The 24996-nt window shown below is 43.1% G+C and overlaps 1 protein-coding gene and 1 long non-coding RNA gene across 3 annotated transcripts in view; both read left to right on the top strand.

The window, feature by feature from the left end:
- The window catches only part of LOC146186390 (uncharacterized), a 39820-nt gene extending 28505 nt beyond the window's left edge, over positions 1-11315 (top strand). For both annotated transcript variants that reach the window (XR_014708106.1, XR_014708105.1), the window contains exons 4-5: positions 7003-7183; positions 10245-11315. This is a non-coding gene — a long non-coding RNA (uncharacterized LOC146186390). The remainder of the gene's footprint in view (positions 1-7002; positions 7184-10244) is intronic.
- Positions 11316-13918: 2603 nt separating this feature from the next.
- LOC146186389 (haloacid dehalogenase-like hydrolase domain-containing protein 2) lies at positions 13919-19529 on the top strand. The gene is made up of 6 exons (XM_084607169.1): positions 13919-14669; positions 14729-14937; positions 15539-15623; positions 15728-15944; positions 16797-16860; positions 16934-19529. The coding sequence occupies exons 1-6, from the start codon at positions 14569-14571 to the stop codon at positions 17044-17046; spliced, it is 789 nt and encodes a 262-aa protein (XP_084463295.1). The 5' UTR covers positions 13919-14568; the 3' UTR covers positions 17047-19529.
- Positions 19530-24996: the final 5467 nt, after the last annotated feature.

Here is a 24996-nt window from a genome sequence, read left to right as displayed (position 1 = left end):
ATGTTTTTGACCGCACACTAACACGGTTCGAGAAAATGCACACATCACGTGACCTCATATTACAGGAACACCTGATGCTGAAGGAAACAATGTAGGAATTACACCGCATTGTATACAAATTGCTCAAAAACTAAGGACTATGTCAGAAGGCGAATAATATAGGATGAAATAGAAAAATCAGTACCACTCTGTCAGTGTGCATCAGCTTTTACAGCAGAATGTTATGCATGCAGTTTGTGTCGCTATGGGGCAATTAATGAATGAAAACATCAAAAATAGCATTATTTACACAGATTCATTAAGTGTCCTTACTGCATTAACCTCTAGAAACGCCGTTGAGCCATCATCAGGAAACGTAATACATAACTTAGTAAAAGTCACGACACTAGAACATTCCATAAAATTGCTGGGTCCCCAGTCACAATGGAATTAGAGATGATGAGTGAACAGATGCATGCGCTGCACAAGTCAGAAGCATGGAAGTAAAACAGGTGTATGTGCCACACAGAGATTGCATGAAATTAGTTCACGGCCAACTAAGAGTTAAGTGGCAGGTTTCTTGGGAAAATGAAACAAACAAACAGCATTCCACGAAGCCCATATTGGAGGAATGGAAATCATGCCAGCACCAGAAACGTTTCATTGAAGTAGTCTATGTATTGGGCATGCACATTATATGCACAATTTCTTGCTAACAAAGACACACAAACCTGTATGAGAATTGTGTGGTGACCAGCTCATAGTAAATCACATTTTAATCGCATGTACAAAAATCACACACCTAATAAAAAAATATTTTACTTTATTTTACAGTCAACGCATCCCATTTCATTCACCACGTCGAAATTTCCCAAGCCTTCCACTACAGCGTGTCTCATAGCCTGAGTAGCTTTGGGATGTTAAACCACCCAAACCAAACCAGCACTGCTTTTAGGAGAACATGCACTTGTCCACTTTTCACATGTTTAAAGGTTTCTCAAGGGAGCCAATCTTTTGTGTCAACTGCAGTTATCTAGATACCTAACCTTGTGTTTAGCACATGATAGCCATAGACGCCATAAAACCCCATATAACTAACAAGCAAACATGACGACCCTCATCTTACCGCTCCCAAGCTATGTGGGCCTTCATTTTGGTTTGCTGTCCCTTCAAAATATATTGTAGTTGTTGCTCTCATAGCTGCTATGCGAATTTAAGCTGTACTTCAGCTCTCGGAAACCTGCGCAGCTCTTTAAGGTAATTAACGTTTTAGCGCTAATAAAACTTTTTTTTTTTTATGTGCACTTGGCGCATAGAAACTGTTACTTCACCACTTGAATGTAATATATTTTGTATAGGCTAAAAACAATATGATTGCAGCAATTTTTTATCCTAAAAAATTACATGCTTTAATGTTTCAAAGCTGCCACTGAGCCTGTTGTTTCCAATGGTTGCTTGTTCCAGCATCTGTTAAGAACGCATTAACAAACCAGCTGTTCTCGGACCAATGCTGTTCGAACCAACCGCAATTTCCTCCTTGATCAACGCAGAGGCGTGCACAGCACTCGAGCCAATACGCTGTGAGCTTTTCGGAGGCCTCATGATCACACATAACTACTAGTACTTCCCTGCTAGTGACCTGTATAATGCTAGCACGTACATTTTACATTCAACTGTACTCGTTAATGTGGGTTGCAGAATGATGCCTACGAAGGTGGCATGTGGACGTGCCTGTGTACAGGGTGAGCCAGAGTGTGCGAGTGGGAGGAAGTACAGTGTGGTTGTGGCAGTGCCGTCAACATGGCATCAACTGCTTTGGATTGTAGCAGGACGTTCTAATTCACATTGCAGGGATCTCTTTGTGTCTCTTGCGCGTTTTCTCAGTTAAACTGTTTATTTATTTATTTGAACCTCGATGGTCCCCAGGAGGGACATTACATGAGGTTTGGGTGCTTGAGAACGGCAGTTAACAATGACTGTTCGTGGTGATTACAGAGATGACATAACTTCTTTGATGGCAGTCTTGAAATGATCAGGATCAGGGATTGACTAGCACAAGGCTGCTGGAAAGGTAATTCCAGTCGTGAGCTGTGTTCTAAAAAAAAAAATAAAAACTTCTGGAATGTAATACAATAGAGCCCTTTTATAGAAAGTCACTGGGACCAACAAAAATCTTTAGTATATCAGTTGTTGGTGACGACATATGTTCCTGAAAATGCTGTCTGGTAACTAAATGGCTACTTACTGAACATGTTTTGTTGCTTAATGAAAAAACAACACTCTAAAATATCTTCCATCTCACTCTTATTGCCTCTTCATGCCATTTTTTTTCAGTTATAAGATTTTTTGTTTACATCTTGTGAAAGTATCTATTAAGCATGAATGCAGCATATGGCTGCAAACACAACAGAGTTTGATTTCATGCGAATACCAGAGCCTTGCATTAATATGGCGTCACCTTCCGCTAGTTCTGTCTTTTAAGAGGCAAGATATGAGAAATGCGTGCAGCACTCAAGCGCTGCAAAACTGTATACGCCAAGCCTCCAGTTCTTGCTGCTTCATGCTTCACGCTGTATAGTGCTGGGAATGTTTGGCCATTTCTTCCCTTTCCTATTTCTCGCTGCATTTTTAGTTTCTTTTACTTTCAGAACGGACCGCGCCACCTACTTTCTGTTTGTACGCAGCTTTACATTTTTTTTTTTCCCCTACCACTGCATGCTTTCCCTTATGGCTCCAAGGCTTACGTAAAGTTGGCTCCGCCTGGGTGCTGCTCAGCGTGGTGGTAAAATCAACTTAAAAAAAAAAAAAACTGTGTTATCATTTTTTTTTTTTTTTTTCAAAGAGAAAAAAACGCTTCGAGATTCTAAGCAGCGCGAGCGGCGATGTTATTTAGTCGGAAGTCGTTGCCGCGGCCAGACGCACGTTATTATAACTGATTTTTACAAAAAATTATCTTTGCTATAAGGGGGGGAAAATGTACAGGTCTCTGTGGAAAATAAACTGAGATTTCAGTTTCGCTTTACTATACCCGAGTTTTTACTATATCCGACTTGACTATAGCGTAGTTCTACTGTAGTATGGGCATGATGCGGGATGACACTGTTAGAACGGCCTGTGCAAGGCATATTCGACGCACTGGTTGAATAAGCTGGCTGTCAAGGGGTGAACAATAGAAAAACCTGCAATGAAAGCAGAGACGTGAAATTTGGTGATAGCAATGGAAAAAGGAAGTTGTATTTTAAGCTAAAGCAGATATGCTACAGTATCATGAGTAATTTGAAACACTGAAGCAACTAGTGAGGTTCTGAACAGATTCAAGAGCTGTAATGGCTAGACAAGGGCGGGTCAAAGATTCCACTAGCTTATTCAAGTTTAGGTAGCACAAGTGTTTTGTAAGTTAAAAATCTTTTAGGAAAAAGGTACCTAATTGTCCAATTTGACGAATTTATTATGTGGTTAACTAAATCAGTGGTGAGGTTGATACCAAGGTATATAAAAGAATTGGTGGAAATAATGGTAGTATTGTTAATTTTATTAGCAGGCAGAGTATAATTTCGGTGGCAGTAAAAAAAATAGTAGTACTGTCTTTGTAGTATCTGGGGGCATTACAGAGGTCAGTTTGGAGAAGTGTCGCTGTGTTAGTTATAGAGGGGTAGGATGTGCAGTCATCCACAAAAAAACTAGGATGATAGATGTTACTGTGAAAGGCAGGTTGTTAATATTTATTAGAGCAAGGGGCCAAGCCTTGAGGTACTCCTGAAAGAACATGCAAGTAAAACAATGAGAAGCGATTTGTGGAGACCAATTGCATGCAGTTGATTAAAAAGCTTCGGATCCAGTTGGAGGCGAGTGGACAGAGGCTTAAAAGAGACACTTTTAATAACGGCAGGAATGGGGTATTTCATCAAATGCTTTCTCAAAACATAAGAATAATGCATCAGTTGGGATATTGAGGTTAAAATTGAATTAATGTTGTGCAGGAACAAAGCTAATTGGGTCTCACGTGAGCGGCCTTTCTTGAATTCATGCTGGTTTGGATCGGAAAAGTTGACCGATTTTAGAAATGTAGCAACGTTGGAATAAATGATGTGTTCCATGATCTTAGAGCACACAAGAGTTAGTGAAGTGGGTCCGGGTGATCGGTCAACTTTCTTGAAAACTGAAATGACCTTTGCTTGCCAGTTTGCCAGTCAAATGAAACGAAGCCAGTATGAATGAGAGAATAAGACTGGGAGCATGTTCAATGTTTTTTAAAACTTTGGAATTAATTTCATGAATAGTCCAGGAAGATGGAACATTTTAATGAGTCGATAATATTAACAATATCAACTTTTATTTATTTCCGGTTGGTTGCAATGTACAAGAGAAAAAAGGCATGTACAGAGACATAGGTAGGCGACGCCACCAGCCAGCTTTATGCACATATATCGATGCACATAACTTCTAAAGCAGTTTTATTCCTGAAATTCACTGATTAAAGGTTTTTGCAAGTGGGAGATAATGCACCTGTACTGCCCAGTCCAGTGGGGGCCTAGCTTGAGAACAGATAAATGTTTCTCTTCATAAAAGCAGTAGCTCTTAGAAAGAAAATAGGATAATAGGAAGGGTGATTAAAAAAATTAAAAATAAAATTAAGATAGGATTACCTCAGACACACACACCAAAGGGTTATTCAGCTATGCAAGAGAATCGTTAAGCGACATTAAAAAGAGAAATAACACACAGTGATAAAGAGGCAAAAATAAGATGAATTGATGAGGGCAGCAGAGTTAAAACTAATTTAGCAAATCTGCTTAGAACGATTAAGGTGGCAACAATTGTGCATGTGCTAAGCCAAATTATATCCTTTATTGATAACCCGTCCTCCTTTGCTGCCTTTCTGGTACCAAATGAGACTCGGGACGTTGCAAAATTTCTGCCTAGAAAAAGCCTCTACAAGGTCCTGTACTTCGCCTGCTTGCTTTGGCATGTGCACTCCAATGTCTCGGTGCTGTAATCCCAGGTGGCTGCCAAGGTGGACGTGCACTGGGGCAGGTTCAGAATGTTATCTAGTCTCAGCTTGGTCCCCTAACAATCTATGAAAAGCTTGATGGATCTCTCCAAGTTTAGCGGTACTGGAATCTGCAATAAAGTTACAATGTTTGATGTGAGGAAGGCTGACTGATTTGCGGAATAGCCTGCAATCTTTTCTTGCATCACCAGCACGGGCGTGGCTTGGGATTTTTATGAGTTGAAGGTAATGCCATCCATTGGTGGATGTGGCAGTGATGAGAGACAGGCAACATTATGAGTCGCTTTGTTAGTAAAAATTCAATAGAATGTATAGTTTGAGACATGGGTCACGTCAGGTACGCCTACTGGTGAGCCGGTGTTGTCACAGAGTGAAATAGTAGCATTTGCATCAGGGTTAATTGTTTTCCAAAAGCACTTTGGGTTGGCTCGTAACATTTCAGAGAGGGTAGTGGAAAATAACTGGCATTTAGTTTCGGCAGTGAGATAGGAATATTGCTTAGCAATGGAGTGGTATTTGTTCTGCGCACATTTAGTGTTGGACAACTTGGCAGAACGAAAAAGGTGCTCTTTGTTGTTTGTATTAAGACAGTATTTGGACGTGAGCCTCACCACTGAAGCGAATGGCATTATCACATCGCTCTTGCACTAGAGTAGACCATGTGGTTGTTCTTATTATGTACTGCAGGGCTGGAAGATGGGGAAAGAAAACAGTTACATTAGTCTTAGTTCTTCTCTGTTAGCGAGTTCTTGCATTGCGCATTTTGAGAGTATACTGTCACGCTAACAGCAGCAGGCTAGTTATGCTCCTATCACGGTGGCTTATCAGTTCCTCAGTGCCATACTTAAGTGACGAAGCACGGTGTAAGCTCCAATTCCAATCCAGAAGATGGGACACAAAGAGTCGTGGTTATATAAGACCAGAATGGGCAAAAATGTAAGTTCACGCTGTAGTGCATGCAGGGAATATTCCAGGAAGTAATTAAGTTGTTGCTAAACTGCCTAACAAGCAGCTACCAGTACAAAAGGCACTAGCTGAAATACGCCTCCACAGTTTAAAGGAGCACCAATATTTTTGTTTGGTGCATATAATAGCCACAGTTGCTGATTCACCAAAAACTCCATATAAGTAACTAGAGGAGCAATGTAGATAGATTATTCCTCAAAAACACTACCTACATTCCTTTTTTTTGCATGAAAATATAGCTGTGGCACTAAAATAATCCCACCTGAATGACCAGAGACCCCTCCTGATTCAAAGGGCCCGCGAAGGAATAAACTGCGATGGCATCACTTCCGTGATGCCTTTGCAACAGATCTCATCTGCCTATCAATGAAGTCACTTCTAGAGCCCAGGAGTGCAGCTAGAAATGGGAACTAGCCCGCTAGCCCCATCACTTATCAAGTCTGCTATCATGGCAGCAAAGTGTAAGGCCGCCTCAACTGCCTCACTAACCAAATTGCAGTCCCTACAGAAAGACAGATGCCCCCCACTTTCTTCACTGCACTGTATGTGTTTGCATCTTGTTATGCATGCATACAATAAATATTCACTCTATAGATGCCAAAGAAACTAGGTGAACTAATTGAACTAACTATATGTGAACTAATTATTCGCTTCACTTTCAGACCGTCTCTAAAAGGTCTCAAAAGGCCCTGCTTCTTGCATAACAAGTTTCTTCTAGTCTATTAGTGAAATAGTATCCAGTTTTTTAACCCTTGTGTGGACAATACAAGCCGTTACTGCTATTTTAGACCGGAGGTTACACGGAGCTGTTCATTGCAGATCATTTTCCATACCAATATATGTATAGGCATGCCACACAGCAATTTGTATCACTTTCACCATTTACCTCTGCATGTGGGTAAATAAATAAATAAATAAAATGTTAGCTAGAATCCATCTACTGATCAAGAAATTCATAGTGCTAGGCCATTTATGTGATTGCAGACGAAGCAAGCTGATGGAAAAATCTGGCATTTTAAAATACTTTTCTCGTAAATCTGTTTCAGATCTGAAGTTTGCATGATCGTCATCCAAAGTTTGTTGTACTAATGAAGACGAGACTTTTGAACGTCAAAGAAAAAGAAAAAGCTGCATTCTGTTGTGCAGTGGTAGTCATTGATCAGTTCATCTCGCTGCGGAGCGAAAGTGCGCAGAACTAAAGGTGTGCATCAGACTTGTTGGTGGAAAGTGAGTAAAGCTTTTAATATTTAGGTGTATATAGGGTAAAGAGCAAATGTATAGAAATTGGCATTTTGGCATTTGTAATCATTTCCAAATCTGCAAGTGTTCTTGTATGTTTATATATTTATACTGTTTTGCTGCAGTGTGTGCATTGGGACGCTGTAGATTGTTGCAGAATATGGAGAAAGTTTGCACAAGAATATCCCGCTTATTATATTCCTATAAGGCAACTCTTCCTACTGAAAACCGTGGCTTTGAAGGCAGTCACATTCTTTCATCCGAGAAATTTTTTTCTGCTAAGCGGAGCCTTTGAGCACACACTGACTGGCACCAGAATGTTTTCTTGAAGTGCTGAGGCAAAGTGCAAGAAACTTGGGCAATTTAACATGTTAGGCCAAATGTAAAATAGGTGTGTTAACACTTTGGTTTCAGATTGCGCACACTCATTAGCATACAGTTATAATCTACCACCCGATTGATATGTAAAGCCTAACTTTATCCAAGGTTGATGAACATGCCTGCATGGCCTAGGAATAGCATGGCAGACTCTGGATGGGTCCTAGTGGGTTCAGTTCCCAGCTGATTCTGCCATCTCAAAAGTGCTCTTCAAATTCGGCAGGTGCTATCAATTCAGCGATGACGTGGTTTCGTGACATCGCACAAACCGCAGACACGAGCGTGTCGCACGACTGCTCCTGCTGCATGAACCTAGAGACATCTGACATCATACAACAGCTAAATGGCCGAGTAGCAGTTCGATAGTCTGATACAACTGAAGTCTACAGTAACTGCCACACACCATTCCTCTGCGACAGAAAATAGTCCGCCGTTAAAGCCTTCCTAATTACCTAACAAAGCTAGGATGCCAAACAAGTTGATTCACAATCTGCTGTTGGCAGTTATATTACGATTAGTCCAAAAATAAAGCCAGTAAAGAAAAAGGATAGTTATATTACCGTTCTTCTCATGCCTCACGGGACCTAACATCAGCTAGCTTAATTTCCGAGGAGTCTGCACCCTGTGCAGTCCACAGGGGCGACTTTCAGCTCTAAATAAAGTGTTTTTGCTTAGTCTGTACGCACTGTGCAGGGCTGGGCAAGATACTTCAAAAAAGTATCTTCGATACCGATACTCGCTACCTTAAAAAATTATATTTCCGATACCGATACAAGATACAGAAACGAAATCGGTTTCCGATACAGATACTCGATACTGTATTTTTGATACTTCGATACATCTCTTAAATCCCAGTATGATAAAGGCAGTAATATTATTGAAGAAGCTGGAAAATTTTACCATGGTTTCTGGAACTTTCAGTGGTACCTATATCGCAGTTTGTTTCTCTAAAAGGGCTTAAACGAATTCGACAGCACGGATTTATTGAAGCTCCGCTGTCTGGTCAGCTGGCTTTAGTCACAACTTGACATTGAATTGAAGCCAGGATTACAAAGCTTCCACAAGCAGCCTAGCGAACAATTTCTTTCACCTAGTGTTCTTCATACGAACTGCCCTGTGAGCACTTGGCTACATTAAATCTGGAAGTTCTTCTATTGCTTTCCATTTCATATATTACACGTTACTTATGCGATGACCCCCTCCGTTTTTTCTTTGCTATAAGGCTCAGTGCTGCATGCTCTTGGACAACTGAGCAGGTATTTTGATATTAGTGCAATAGAAGACATTTGAAGCTCGCATTATGTGTTAAAACCTAGATGAGAACAAAAATAAAATGGCTGAACGTTTTTATTAGTTCCGAAATAGTCCCGCGATGTGGACGTTCTGTAAGTGAGGCAAATAAGAAAAGCGTCTCCATATAGTTAGACGAGCACGCCGCACTGCTATATTTGATGAAGGGGCCCTTTACCGGAAAAGAAGAGTGAATCATAGCCGCGTCGACTCGATGATCTTGAATGTAGTTAACAAAGTCAAGATTCATTAGCACCTTTCGAGAACTTAGTCTGGTTTAGATAAAAGAAAGAAGCATTCTTTTTAAGAAAGAGTAGCTAATATGACGTCAATCAATTCGCATATTTCAAAAAGATTTTAACAGTTTATTGCTTTATGAAGTAAGGGTTCTTCGCAAGATTTATTCACGTTTCGCTGAAATGTTTGTGGCATAAAACTTATTTGACTTTGGGTTTGTTATTGAAACCTATGTGCTGGAAAAGTGCTTTTACATAGCTTTTACATCGTGTTGAAATTATGCACTTTCATCTTCATATTGAAAGACTCGGTAAGGCGGGCTGCCCAACCTCACTTTTCTTTAAATTAGGTGATGAATTCATGCTCAAAAATGCGCAAGACTGAGTAAAAAACCTCTTTCACAAGAGTTGGCTAGCTGAACTAAAAAGTAGTAATTTCATATCTCCTTAAGGTTTCTCATAACCTTAAGAAGATTTCAGATTCGCTGAAGTCTTCACCTTAAGTTTTCAAGACTTTTCAACTTGGTGGCAAAACAGACTTCTAAACCCGTGATCCTGGCATGAGGCATTCAAAATAATTGTTTCATGCGTAACAGGCGTCGTGTATAAGGTCCTGCTCAGCTGTGGTCGTTTTTATACTGGCCAGATGGGTAGATGTTTAAACAACTGCTTGCATGAACACGTGCTCTCCCTGGAGAAGCCTTGGGAACCATGTCTGGCGGTTTGCTGTCGAAGTTGCAAAGAATTGCACACAGATTATAGGACGAAAGAAGGGCTGCTGGAACAGGAAATATAGTTGAGGTTGAGGCTATCTTGAGGTCACAACCTGATAAATGTGTTACCATTCCCTCGGCGTCCATTCTCCAGAGAGTATTGTTTCTGTCTACATGACTGTAGGTTTTTTTTTTTGGCCTTTCATGTTTGTTTGTTTGTGTTATTGTTGTTCCTGTGTGTTTTAGTTCTTTTTTGCACCTCTGATTGTTCTCCTCCTGAAAGTTTTGTTCCGTATTGCTCCTGTTAATTGCGTCTTCTTTGCGCAGTTTTCATGCAATCTTTGTGCCGACTGACAGTGTCGGTTTGTTTGCAGTTAAATTGTTTCCTTACATTTCCACTCACTTTACGGTTGAGTGTGCATTTTCTCGCAGGTTTCGTGCCATCCAACCTCGCTGTTGCAGATCCGAGGGGCTCATTTAGCAATGCTAGGAGACAAATTTCACGCCTACCTGCAGCATGGCCATCGTAGCTACACATGGTGGCCTATCACTCATGATGAGATCACCAGTAGGATACAACTAAATAAAAATGGCAGCTGCTATGGGCCATGTCACACAGTGTGTGGTTTGAAATTTCACTGAAAGATGCCAGAGATTAGATTCCTGAGCTTGTAATCCGGTTTGATACTTAGGTCTCCATTTCGGTAATCAGAAAAGTCTCAGCCACCGATTACTTTGTGACAGAGTAATTTGGTAATTCTGTATTGCTGTTAATGCAGATAGCATATTCTCTATGCTGCAGAATTGAGTTGTATCTGATTATGGCGAACCTTGATAAAGAATAGTTCCAGAAATTACTATGTACTAATCAATCAGCTGCAAATTAAAAAAAAATAAACTTTTTTTTAATAACTCGCTCCATTCCAAGGAGTTATACTCTGGGCGAATGATCAAAAGCATGACTTCCATACACTGAACACATCTAGCACCAACATTTGAACCCATTTCCGGATCTCATTAAGTGCATGCTGCAAAAGACACGCACTCCACTGTACCGCGCAGAGTAGGGATTGTACAGACAGCAAACGTGGCTGACAGGAAATGTAAGAGTGGCTGCTGCTGCTGCTGCACTTGTATCTTCCTCATAATTCATAAACGAGGACTCTTATGAAGGCTTGCACTTCTAACATAATTTAGCACTGATGGAGTACAAGAGTGGCAATGAAAAAAAAAAAAAGTATCATTTACAAGTTCAGTTTTCAGGTTGCCGTTAAAACTTTTCCTTTTAATATGTCAGAACTTACAAGAAACAACTTAGAAAAAAGCAGCACTTCATAACTATGGGAAATGGTAGGTGCCTTCGTAATGCTCCACTAACAGTTAACAGAATTGGTTTTCTATTCTATGTTCAACCATATCAAGTAGGTCGAACGCATCAAAACTCTTGAGCTTATAGCTTAGTTTGACAGTTAGCTTTTTTAGGCAACTAGAAAAGTTTTAAGAGTGGGCTTTCTGTCACGGAAGAATGGTTTGTGGCGGTTACTGTAGACTTGAGTTGTGTCCGACTGTTGAACTGCTACTCAGCCATATAGCTGTTGTGTGATGTCGGAAGTCTCTAGGCTCATGCAGTAGGAGCAGTCGTGTGACACGCTCGTGTCTGGGGGTTTGTTTGATGTCACGAGACCACATGCCATCGCTGAATTGATAGCACCTGCCGAATTGAAGAGCACTTTTGAGATGGCAGCATCAGCTGGGAACTGAACCCACTGGGAGCCATTTAGAGTCAGCCATGCTATTCCTACGCCATGCAGGCACGTTCATTGACCTTGGTTAAAGCTAGACTTTACATCTAAATCAGGTGGTAGATTACAACCGTATGCTAATGAATATGTGCAATCTGAAACCAAAGTGCTAGCACACCTATTTCATATTTGGCCTAACATGTTAAATTGCCCAATTTTATTTCTTGCACTTTGCCTCAGCACTTCAAGAAAACATTCTGGTGCCAGTCGGTGTGTGCTCAATGGTTCCGCTTAGCAGAAAAAAAATTCTCGGGTGAAAGAATGTGACTGCCTTCACAGCCATGGCTTTCGGTAGGAAGAGGTGCCATATAGGAATATAATAAGTGGGGTGTTCTTGGGCAAACATTCCCTATATTTTTCAACAAACTACAGTGTCACAATGCACACACTGCAACAAAACAGTATGCACATAAACACACAAGAACAGTTGCAGATTTAAAACTGTCACGAATGCCAAAATTCTAATACCTACAGCTGCTCTTTACTCTCTATAAACCTAAATATTAAAAGCTTTACTTGCTCCCAACAGACAAATCTGATGCGCATCTTTAATTCTGCACACGTTTTCTTCACAGCGAGATGAACTTATCAATGACTACCATTGTTAAACAGAATGGAGCTAATTTTATTTTTCTTTGAAGTTCAAAAGTCTTTTCTTCATTAGTAATAACAAACTGAATCAGCAAGCAAACCAGACCTGACACAGAATTACGAGAAAAGTATTTTTTGAAATGTCACATTTTGCCATCTGCTGGCGTCGTCCTCATTCACATAAATGCTCCAGCACTATGAATTTCTCGATCAGTAGATGGATTCTAGTTAGTCTTTTATCTACCCACATGCAGAGGTAAATGGTACAACTGATAAATTGTTGCATGCGTGGAAAATAACCTGCAATAAACAGTTCCATGTAACCACCAGACTAAAATAGCAATAATGGCTTGTATTGTCCACACAACTGGATACTATTTCATTGAAAGACTAGAAGAAACACGCTATACAACTAGCAGGGCCTTTTGGGACACCTTTTAGAGACTGTCTGAAACTGAAGCGAATAATAAAAGCATGCTATGGTAATATAGGCCAGTAATGCTAACATTTTATTGAATAATTAACAGTTAATGATGATTACAAATGAACACATCAATATGGTACCTTATCTTAGTCACCAAAGTGGCAGCGTTTTCTTGCCTCTACTTTTTGCCTCCAATGTCGTTTTCGTGTTAAAAAGGTCCATTTGCTTTCTGCTAGACATATGCCTGATGTCTCTTACACATATCAAACACGACCACTGCAAAGTCTTTTAAGACAACACTCAGTCAACACTCATTGGAATTTTTGCCGTAACACATTACACAGGTACACACGGATGACTCTTCTCCATCTGCTCGGTTGCTGGCATTCATCCGTTTGGTGATGTTCCGTGGATGCGTAGTGAAAAAAGCTTTCTTCTTTGCTTTCCAGAGTTCTTGTTGCGCCACACTTGCACATGGAAACATCCCTAGCTTCTTTAGTGCACTGCGTATGGTGATCCTGTTAACACCAAACAACTCGCCAGCTTTGTTTAGCGAAAGGTTTGGGTTGGCTTCGAAAGCACCGGCGACTGCGTATACAAACTCTCCTTTAGGCTTATTGCCGACTTTCTTGACTCGCTTTTTGCGTTGAACTGATCCATATTCCATGAATTTATTCACCCAGCGAAGCACTGAGCGTCCGGTTGGCGGCCTTCCACGAAATTCTTTTCTGTACTGGGCTGAGACGGCTCTTAAGGGCCGGGGATGGTCTTTATGTTCCATGTAGATGGCTACGACCCGGGTGCGCTGCTGTAGGGTGTAGTTCTGACGGACCATCGCCTCGATTCAGCGGAGGAATCGGTCCAGAATGGCAGCAATAAAGTTCGCCACGCTATAGTTATAGCGCACTAGAATATGACACAGTGCATACGCTTGCTTTCTATCCGATCATGTCGCATGACGCTTGAAGTCGAAACGCGTACTAGCTGGCGCCAATAGGTCGCAACTATCCCACAAAAATCTGCTGCTGCAGCAAACACTTTCAGACACTTTATGCACTTCACTACGGAAACAAGGACATGGAATTCTAGAGCACTGTAACTTCCGGTTACTTGCGACAAAATACTGGTGAGGTAAAACAGCTCACTTTCCGCCACAAACTTCCGATGAAAAACGTGAAGACACGACTAACGTAATAAAAATATTGGAAGGTTTTTTTTTTTTTGTTTTTCTTAGTGTTTTGATGATGATGATGATGATATATCGGTTTTGCCCTTTGCAACGGGTGGACGTCGGGCTAACCGAGTCCGACCAAAATGAAAAATTAAAGTACAACACCAAGAAAACAGTATGTGCGGTGCTCCGGGCACCATCAGTCAAAACCACGCACCACGGCCCACCACTGGAGAAGAGGCGGGGCCGCTCGCGTGCCGTGGTCGACACCTGTCCGTATATGGCCGAGGGTCCACACAGGGGAACCCCGCTCGCAGGTTTTTTGTCAGGTATTGACATCGCGAAAGTAGTCTTTAGAGTTACTGCATACTTTTGGTAGCACTTTGTGACGCCCTTGTGAGGAGGGCGTCACACAGGGGACGGCGTCACAGGGTAGCACAGTAACTCTAGTAGTCTTGTACGGCTAGCGCCGCCTTGCGTACATAAAATCAAAGCTAGATCGATAGTCTAACCGCAATCGAAACTTACGATCTTGACATACTCATAATTTTCTCTCACGTACATACACACGTTTATTTACTGCTACAGGTAAGGCATTTAATAACATTTGTGATCAGTACTTAATACGTTCGCCACAGGGGGATCTGAAAGTGAAACTGGTGAAACCAAAGGTGAAACTACAACCACAACATGTCTGCGCTCATGAACGAAGTGATTGCATGAATTACGTTCGCGCGTTTTTCTTTGATAGTTCGTTCATATTCGGCAATGGCTTCAGAAAAACGCATTAAGGCAGCTCTCATTGATTTGAGTGGTACGTTACATGTTGAAGACAACATCATTCCTGGGGCCGCCGGAGCTCTCGAGAGGTAAGCCGGTGTTCTGAAATTTATCCGATGCAGTTGTTAAACGCTGTCTTGTTCTGCAGGTTACGCAAAGCTGGAATTAAGATCAAGTTTGTAACAAACACCACTAAGGAATCGCGGCGATTGCTGCACGAGCGATTGGTTAGTTTAGGCTTCAAGATTTCCTCGGACGAAATATTCTCGTCCCTGACTGCGGCGAGGGCCTTCATAGAAATCCGCAATCTCAGGCCCCACCTCATGGTTGCTGATGCTGCTATTGAGGAATTTAAAGGTAAGCTAATTGTTACCTTGTATTGCATATATTCTTTCCTGTACCTCACATTCTCACCGCCAGTTGTGCCCTTTGATTTGGCCGTTCAATTGTTTTGAACGGCGACCGTCAGTCAGGACGCAAGTAGCTGGATGCAATCAGAACGTTTCTACCTGCATGTGGCGACCGTGACGTGCAGGTGTAGCTGGTCATGGTGCAGTTCAATATACTGTTGTTTGGTTGATAAACATTTATTAAGAACAGTCAAGGGGCTGAAGGCCCAAATCTAGGGGTCGGCCAGGACTCCTGCGATGCAGCCTCTAGAGCGAGACCGATGAGCGCTCGTTGGTCGTCCAGGGTAGAGCTGAGTAGACGAGCCCCCTAAGTATGTTGTGTGGGCGCGAGCTCCTGGTTTAAACGTCTAGTAGAAAGAACACGAGCGCTGGACTTAACTGTAATTTTTGCACCTATTCTATGTGTCATGAACCAACTAGCCCATATTTACGCTCTGCCAATTTTCGTGTAAAGTATTCACAGTAATAAAAGAAAAAAGAAATTAGCTGCCAAGTTTTTGCAGACGTTTTGCCACAGCTTAGCTCGGCACTGTGACTCTCTATTTAAGGGCTGGATACGAAGCAACCCAACGCAGTCCTCGTTGGATTGGCACCAGAAAAGTTTGACTATGGTCCGATGAATGAAGCTTTTAGGTAAATCGATTATGCAGTCCTGCACTTGAAGCACAGTTATTATGAAGCAGGTGTACATGAAGACTTTGAAAACATGCGACTTCTGGGAAATTTGTTATTTTCAGGTTGTTGCTTGATGGAGCAATGCTTGTTGCAATCCACAAAGCTCGCTACTATCGCACTAGCGACTACCTGGCTTTGGGTCCGGGACCATTTGTGACTGCTCTGGAGTTTGCCACCGACACTACAGCTCAAATTGTGGGCAAGCCTGAGAAGACTTTTTTTCAGACTGCACTTAGGCAACTTGAGACGCGACCAGAAGATGCTGTTATGATTGGTGATGTAAGTTTGTGAAGTTTAAATTGCTATCTTTATTTACTTTGAAACTATCACAAAAGCTATTTCTGCTTTTGCGACCTAGACAGTGAGATGAATTTCACTTAAACATAACCTCTATATGGCCTGAGCATGGTTAATGGTTATAGCCGTGCTTGGAACGATAAGTCCATTTCATTATTAGTCATAGGATCACTTGTATTAACATAGGCTACATGGCTTTATTTCATTGCTAGAGCAGTACTATACTTACTATAAAAGGGATGCTTCTATGGCTTGCCGTAAAAGAGATGGCAAAATTTGAATTCAAAGGTGCAGCGAGAAAGCCGGCTGCTCTAGCTGCCCTTTCTAACTTTTACTTGTAGGAAATTTATTGTGCTAAGGACTTTACTGGGACTAGGGAGCACATTGACATATTGAAGTAACAAATGCAGTAAGTGTGGCAGTTAACATTTTCTCTTTCTCTATGGCTTTATATGTTTACTCTGGAATGAGGAGGCATCTTCTGTCTGCATAAGTAAAATAAGTATATTTGGAAGTCCTTGTTTTTCAGAATGAAGAAACCACATAGTTTTCATCAGAAAAAGGCACATTGAGACTTAGCAGTGTAAAATTTAGCAGGGTTTCTCGAAATTTTCTGGTCTGGTTTGTGCCATGCAAGCTTATATGTGGAATGAGTACTCATTTTATGCTAAAGCTGTGTTCATATGATAAAGCAAGAAATTCAAGCCCAGTTAAGGCAATATTTTATGGCAGCATTTTGTATTGTAGCTTAATTTATGCGACAAACTTTGTAGAGCTCAGGCTTTTGTGGATGCTTTGTCTTGCAGTGTTTGCTCAGGTTCTGTTTGCTTTCAGGACGTTCGTGATGACATTGACGGGGCACAGCAAGTTGGCATACGTGGAATTCTTGTGAAAACAGGTACATGTTCTACTGCTCAGTCTGTGACTGGAATTTTTTTTTTTTTTTTTCCTGATATGTGGATGCTTTACAGGAAAGTACATGGATGGAGATGAAAACAAGATAGCAAATCGGCCGTGGGCTGTGGTGCCATCATTTGTTGAAGCTGTGGACGCAATACTAGACTCAAAACGTCATAAAAAATAGGGCACATAATTTGCTGGTGTGAGCAATGCTCGTGATTATGTAATAAAGTATATGTGAACAGATTAAGCTACAGAATTTTTGCAATATTGATTCTTTGTTTGGTTTCATCCATGCCAGCAGTGGAGCTAGAGCTGATGGGTTTCATGAAAGCGATCCACCTTGAATTGGTGGCCTTGTATGTGAACTGCAAATTCTTTACATGGTGTAGTTCTAGTGGGTCCATGCAATTTGCAGTCTTTTCACGTTGCAAAAGCACTGTGATTTCAAAGTATTGTGTACAGTGGGCACATGCTTTATTCTGTTGTTCAAGAATTGTAGAAGTGTGCTGCATACACTCTGCCTTCCTTGGGATAGAGTGGAATTTCGTCACTTTTCCCAGGGATGACTACGGGGCCTTTTCCAGTACCCTGGAATATGCATACCTGCCAACCCTTCTGATTTGCCGGATAGGCTTGCAGTTTTTGACCGAGCTTTCTAGCTGTACGGTCACTGCCCTGAATCTTACAATAAGTGACCTCTGTCCGCGCTAGAACGCCATGCCGCTTCTAACTGGTAGCAATGTGTTGTTTTCTTGTAGGCGGCGGCTAATTTGCCAGCGGCAGCTAGTGAAGCCGCAGTAGATGTTGAAGCTTCGTTGGCTTCACCTTCGATCACGACTAAAGGGCAGCCCCTCAGCGCGCCTGGTGTTAAAAGGTTGCTGGCGCGGCTTTGCCCAAACCTTGCTCTATGTGATCCTCCTTTAGCTCGGCCGCATGCCTCATGTTACCGATCTGCGCTTTGCCCAACAACGCCGTGATAGCGCATCTTTCGGAACTATCGCTGCCAACAATGGTCGCGACGGAATAGGTGGTGTCCAAGTTTTGGCGGACATTGCATCATGGCCAGGCTTTGTGACGTGAATTTTGACTTCCGGGGCGTTTTTGTGATTTGGTTTCTGCTGGCATTGCTTGCAAGCGGGCGGGTGCGACTTTTATTCTCTTGATATTTGCGCCTAATTTGCTGGGAATGAGGTGTTGTACTCAGCTTCCAGCTACGACAACTCTACTAGAACACGATACAATATATATGTTCCAAGTGCCGTCAAGTTGTGAATGGCGAAAACAGTTGGCCGTTGCAATCCGCTGGCTGACCGTTGAAGGAGGGTTGCACGTAGAACACGAGGCTTTATTTCGAATATTTTCTCAATGGCAAGTGTTGGATAGTGCTGTGAAAGCTAAGAAAGTTTTGTGAAGTAGGTGGTTTTCTCTCGCTCAGGAGTACCAAGTTAGTGCTCGGGCGACTTCGGCTATGCGCTACAGCTGTTTTCGCATGATGACGGTAGCAGCGAGCGGTCGTTTCACATCTTCAAAAAGTTCGCAAATTGTGTGGTTTGGCCTCCGTCAGTACAGCGGGATATATTATAAGTGCTGAGTAATTTTCTCCTCGGCCATTTCTGCTAAATGCAAGTTTCTACAACCACGGCCAGTGCAATCAGCTGTCGATGGTTGGTCTCGTTGCCTGACTAGGCCAGCGTGTCACCATTAGCAGTTGTAAGATTTATACATTGTTGTGTAAGCAATGATTTGCTGATTTAATTACAGACAACGAATAATGATTTCACTAGCCAAACAATCAGCATGGGCACGCACAAAATTGCGGAGAAATACGAGCAAGATGGCTAGTTTCATGCTTGTGCAGACTTACTACATGGTGCTGTGGTGTTTATTCTTGTCCTGTGTGGAAAGAGAGACAGTTGAAGACTATTTCAAGGATAAAAATAACAGCATTTTTATATGCTCTGGGTCAGAGTTATGAAAATCTTCACTTCAGGACAGCACTAACATTGTCCACCTATATATTTTTCATCTTTCATTGTATGGCTCATAGAAAAGCTGACAGCTGAGATACATGGTATAAAACCAACTTTTGCTCTTCAGCAAAGCAGTTTTATAATGGCCTATGTGCTGCTAAAGGTGCATGCGAAAATTAAATGAATATCTGCATAAGCTACTTTTGATGCAATTCAAGGTGCTCCATACAGGAAGTTTGTGTTATTTTCATTTGCTGTATGGCCTCCACATGGAAAGCAAGGTGCTGGGGATTGTTGGCTATCTCAAGAAGTGCAAAATTCTTCAAGGTAGGCAGGGGCCGGCCTAGCTAGCAGCTTTTATGTCTGTAATGATAAGAAGTACGAATCTTGCTGGGCAAGATTTCTGTGCTCTATACTATGCATTTTCTTACAGCTTACTGTTACTTGCCCGCAGGTCTATTGAAGCTCATTTCTACAGCCTGTACTAGGCATTTTGTCACAATTTGCTATTCCTTACTCTGCATGAGCTTTGCTTGGAGGTCGATTAATCACACATGCTGTAAAAAATGTGCTGAAAAAGTTCTGCTGGAGAAAGTGATATGAGGTATAATTACAGTACGAGAACGGTTTCCCATGTACAAGAATCTTTGCTTTTTTATGGCTGTGTAATAAAGACTAGTCACTTTTATCTTTGGCTATTTTCTTGTGCCTGACTGTTGCTCTTGGTACCCGTAGCAAAGCTGTGCTAAACGTTGATACCTTGCTTTCAAGTTATGCTTTCATTATGAAGAACCAGACTTTATTCCTGGCTTTTCGTACTTGGCTCCTTTACCTTGAACAAATTGCATATAGTGCATGCAGAAGGTATACATTCCCACATTTCAGTATGTATGCATTAACAGCCTATGGGCCTGCTGGAAACACCTGAATGTACACAATCTATAGTTTTTCTCTCAGACTCCAGCACAAAGTACACAACAGCAGAATAGTTACAGGCTCCTCCCAGCTTTTATTGGAAGAAATAATGGTTTTGCATTCTGATTGTGAAGTTTCTGGAGGTTTCAAGAGATGCCATTAAAATAAAGCTTTTAATTTAGTACTTCCCTTTTTTGGCCGACATAATGCAGCAATCAGTATTGGGGAATCAAGCATGGGAATATCAAGCATGGAGAGCTTCCACAGTTGTACGTGAATTGTATAAAATGTCCCACACACTATGCTTGGTTAATTTTGTTTATGAGTGGGCTCGCATGCACTGCAGCCTTGGCAAGTGGATATATGTGACTCTCTGACAGCCGGAACAGCTTTGTTACTAGCAGACCCAGGCCCTCAACAAACACTAGTAGAGGTTTTGGGCCGTACAGTCTTGGCTACATACATTTCGGGGTATGATGCCTGCAAAATGAATGCAGCAGTGCTAAAAATGCAACTCATACATACCATGCAGTTGCATTTTCGTAATACAACTCAAGTAAAAATCAGATGCTTGAGAGAGATTTTTATTTATTTCGTGATCGTCCTAACGTTTTCATTGACTGACAGTATGATGTTAACCATGATACAATTCTTTGGCATTCTACCTCCTACAGTTTTCAGAAGAAAAAAAAGCACATATGTAAACAAAATCAGTTGAGCTGTCAAGAGCATGTAGCTTAAAATAGCGAAGATTGTGCACACGTCTAATGTGTAGAAGCACTGGTGAGTAAATCTAGATCTTCCGGAGGAATAGCACAACACACTGTTAGAATCGCATGTCACAATTTTACCTGAGAAATTAAAACGCGGTGTACCGGCCGTGCTTGCCGATAGCTGCAGTACATCGCAACACAAGAAACCCTAGTTGCTCTGACTATCTCGGGCAGTGCAGCATAAACCGATAAAGCTTTGTAAAGACTGCAAAAAAAAAAAAAAAAGTGCACATGGTCCGCGTGGTAGTTCCTAGCCCCATAGGGTCAGGAAAAGCCACCCTTCACCACCTCTCTCCTCCACTTCGGTGGCGGACGACGGCCGTTGTGACGCGCGTCTTTCTCCCTCCTTTTATTTGCTTTCTTTTTCTATTTTCTCCTGTTGTTGTTGTGGCTGTAGGAAGAAGGAAAAGAAAATGCACGGGCCTGCTACTGGCTCGGTAGCTGAGCCACCTCCGCTGCCTCGTGCAGACAGAAGAGAAAATAGAGAAGAAAGAAAAGGAAGAGGGAGAGAAAGACGAGCGCCGCAGCAACAGCCGTCGTCCACCACCGAAACGGTGGCGGGTGCAATTTCGGCCTACAACAGATAAAAATTCTGCGGCAGGCCAGCTCCCGCCGCAAGCAGCGGTGACCCACCTGCCCCAGCCCCACTAGGGGAATAATACTAGGGTCCCTAGAAATATTGCTAGTCTCTCGTCCGCCGGCCGCGGCAAGGGCTGCCGCTGAATGATCGCCGCGGTGGCGCTGCGGTGAACCGGAGTGCGCCACTTCTGACGGAGCAGACGACGCGCGCACCCGTGCGCTTCGAAATGCATTCGCTGCGCACTGCCTGGTGCCTTGTACGTGCGATGCCGCTCTTTAGATTTTTATTTCAGTTTAGTCGTAGTATTGGATTCGCGCCCCAGTTATTTGCATAACCACGGAAACGATTTTTTTTTTGTTGTTGTTGTTGTTGTTGTTGTTGTTGTTGTTGTGACCGATGTTTTGCACGCATGCCCCGGAGCCGACGGAGAAACGAAGCCGCTTTTTATACCCTATTATCCTCACTGAATACTACCGCGGTGCCGTATTGTAATAACGTCTTCTGAAGGGTTTCTATAAACAATTGCGCTTGCATGAAGGGCTATATTAGACGCACATTCTAGGCTCAGAGGACCATATATGTGCGAGAAACAGAGCGCTGTCACTGGCGTTTTCGTTCACGCTATAATTTCATCTTAACTTCTTGTTAAGTTATAACACGTAAGTAGAACCTTTCGGATGCAGGCAAAATTAAAGCACGCAAGATGGAAACCCAAGCCCTGCAAATCGCATCGCGCTTCAGGCAAACTGCTGATATGCATTCTTTGGTGCTTAGGAAGACGAGTAGCCACTCGAATATGCCACCCCGGCCCTTTTCTTGAATTCATAGCCTGAGTTGCTTTGGGACGTTAAACCCCACAAACCAACCAACCTTTTCTTGAATTGCGTTTTACAGCCTCAAAACATGTTTTAACAGCCAGCTGCTGCTTGAGAGGAAGGCCACTAACCCTTCTTTCAAACTCTGTCCTTGAAAGGTGTTCGTTTTCATTTCATAGACCTTTTACCAACTTTGTCACCAATTGTACGTCTTTCATACGACAACCTGCTCGAGGCTTGGAAGTCTTTTTATTATTTACACCCGCCAGACTTGGCCGTTTTCTCCTTGACAGGGTGTTTTGAGTTAACTTTCGCAAGTATTTGCAGGCTATGCATGCGTGCTGCATCAGAAAGAATGGTACAGTTCGTCGCAAAGTAACGCCCATTGAAGGAGGGAAAGGTCTTTGTCATGCATGGGCTTCAATCCGCAGCCAGGACACAACACAAACTGAGTTTCGCAATGTCCTGAAGAAGATTAATTATCTCTTCTGTTTACTTGATAGCTGCTATCTCAATCACTTTCTTTGCTCGATGTACACTGCAGCATTCATGGCAGCTTCATGTATACAGAACTCGCCGGCTTACGTAGATTGCTTCCGGAGACCCGTCCTCACTTGAGTGGCATGTGCGAATGTTACTTGTTCATCATCAGAAAGATCGACATTTGTCCGCGCGGTGGTGGTGACGGCAGCTTTCTGCATTCCTGGAGCAGACTCGCGTCACACGTGCGATCCACCGTCATTGTATTCTTCAATCGGCTCACTGGTGCTTTTGGATCAATGCGCTTCTTTTTCTCTGCAGGTCTTCCTGCTGACTGTTTTTGCTCACACAATAAGTTGCGCTAATTTCTCTTTTGAGGCAAGGGTTTCGGCGAATGTTTTGGAACGTCAGGAAGCATTGTCTGGACGGCATCTTTCGTGAGGTAACATCCCGGGGAACCTCAATTAACCTTTTCCTGAATCACAGTCTTCTCAATAAAACAGCTATAGGGTTCGAAGTGTCGCTCACAAACGACACTACCTTCGTCGAGCACGTACTAGCTGTCGCCGCGCTTGATGGTGCACTCCCACTCTTGCCTCTTCTCTGCGTCTTTCGGTGTCCCAAAACAGCATTTCACCTTGAACGAGCGCTACCAGCTCTTGCACCCGCGAGCACGAGTTGAGGTGCAAGTCCTTTATTGAATAGGACGGCTTATGACCATAGATGGAGGTAACGTGGACTAGACAGAATCTTTAGTGTTTCCACAGATCATCACTCAAATCAAATTGCTCTGATCAGGCCACTGAGGCAGCCATACTTGGCAAATATTATTTGTGTGCTAGCGTCAGTTCCTAGAAGGCGGTAGGGTTCGAAACACGTGCTGTCACGCTTGTCCCGTTGTGTGGACATGACGCGATCGCACATCCATAAAAAAGGAGCACCAACACAAATGCTTGCTGACTTCCGCGGATTCCGGCTCGCGAGCGCAAAGAAGTGCACGTGGTGCACAAGCGTTGTCACGGCACTAGCGGTTCAGCAGGGCGCAGATGCGCAGTACGGCACAACCTACACCACGCTCCGATAACTCTCCGAAGGTGAGCAGCGCCCCCGACGCTTTCATCCGAGAAGCGGCCAACCGTTTCCACAGGGAACCCCGCTCGGACGGCAGACTATCAAATACTTCTAGGGACTCTAATAATACTGTCTGCACGAGGCAGCGAAGGTGGCTTAGCTACAGAGCCAGTAGCAGACCCGTGCAGTTTCTTCCTACAGTCTCGCAAACACAGATGCTGCGCCTTTCCTTTCTTATAGACCAATTTATGATAGAAGCGAAAGCTTGACTACGCTAGTATAGCAGGTCATCTTGTACCCGACCTCGGCGGCTGCGCTTCGATGGAGGCGGAACGAAGAGGCGTCCGTGTGCTGTGCGATGTCAACGCACGTTAAAGGTCCCCAGGTGGTCGAAATTGCTCCGTAGCCCTCCACTACGGCTCCTCTTTCTCTCTTTACACTTTCACTCCCATCTTCCTCCCTTCCCTTACGGCGCGTTTGCGGTGTCCACGAAAACAAGTGAGACAGTTACCGCGCCTTTCCCTTCCTATAAATAAATCAGGCATCGTGTCACACACTAAATTTGGCCTTCAAGTGACCTTGAACTAGTTGAGTGTGGGTATCCACGATTTCGGGGTGTTCACCGAAATGTATACTTCGCCTTCCTTTCCTCAAAGTCTAACTTAAACGCCGGCGGCTACGTTCTGCTGGAGGCGAAACGAAGTGGGGTCCGCGTGCTATGCGATGTCAGTGCATGTTGTTGTTGTTGTGGCTGTAGGAAGGAAAAGAAAATGCACGGGCCTGCTACTGGCTCTGTAGCTGAGCCACCTGCGCTGCCTCGTGCAGACAGAAGAGAAAAAAGAGAAGAAAGAAACGGGAGAGGAAGGTGTGTCTCTGACACATCTGAACATCGATCGCTCTCACTCAGCCGTAGGGCCAGGAACTGCCACCCTTCACCGTGTTAAAGATCCCCAAGTGGTCGAAATTACTGCGGAGCCCTCCACTACGACACCCCTTTCTCTCAGACCAACTAGCCCAGCAAGATATACTGTTGACCCCTTTCTCTCCGATTTCACTCCCACCTTTATCCCTTCTCTTACAGTGCGGTTCAGGTGTTCACAGAACAAGTGCGACAGATACTGCGCCTTTCCTGTACTCCAATTAAACGGAGAGGCAGCCCTGGGTTATTGCTGTTGTGGCTGTAGGAAGAAGGAAAAGAGACTGAGGCTGATAAAACGTTATTCACCATAAATGGGAGGAATAGGAGAAGTCGGCTAGCGTGCCGCAGGCCGTGGAGACTTTTGGCAACGCCGGCCCATTTGACGGCCTTGAACTGAATGCCAGGGTCATCACCGGACCTTAGCTTGTCCCAAGCTTCTTTAGAGGGATCAGGCAAGAGTTCTGAGGGAGGCTTATGGGCTTTGCACGCCCAGATCATAAGCTCGAAGTTGTCTATCTCCTCGCCCTCGCAAAACCGGCAGTAGGGATTCATATCCCTATTTATGAATTTTGATATGTAGTTTGGATTGGGGGGGGGGGGTCCCGTCT

Source organism: Amblyomma maculatum, chromosome 6 (assembly GCF_055883805.1).
Source record: "Amblyomma maculatum isolate TAMU_Amacu chromosome 6, ASM5588380v1, whole genome shotgun sequence".
In the NCBI taxonomy this organism is placed as follows: Eukaryota; Metazoa; Arthropoda; class Arachnida; order Ixodida; family Ixodidae; genus Amblyomma; species Amblyomma maculatum.
The sequence above is the reverse complement of the archived record's forward strand: the minus strand, read 5'-3'. Positions and strand labels throughout refer to the sequence as shown.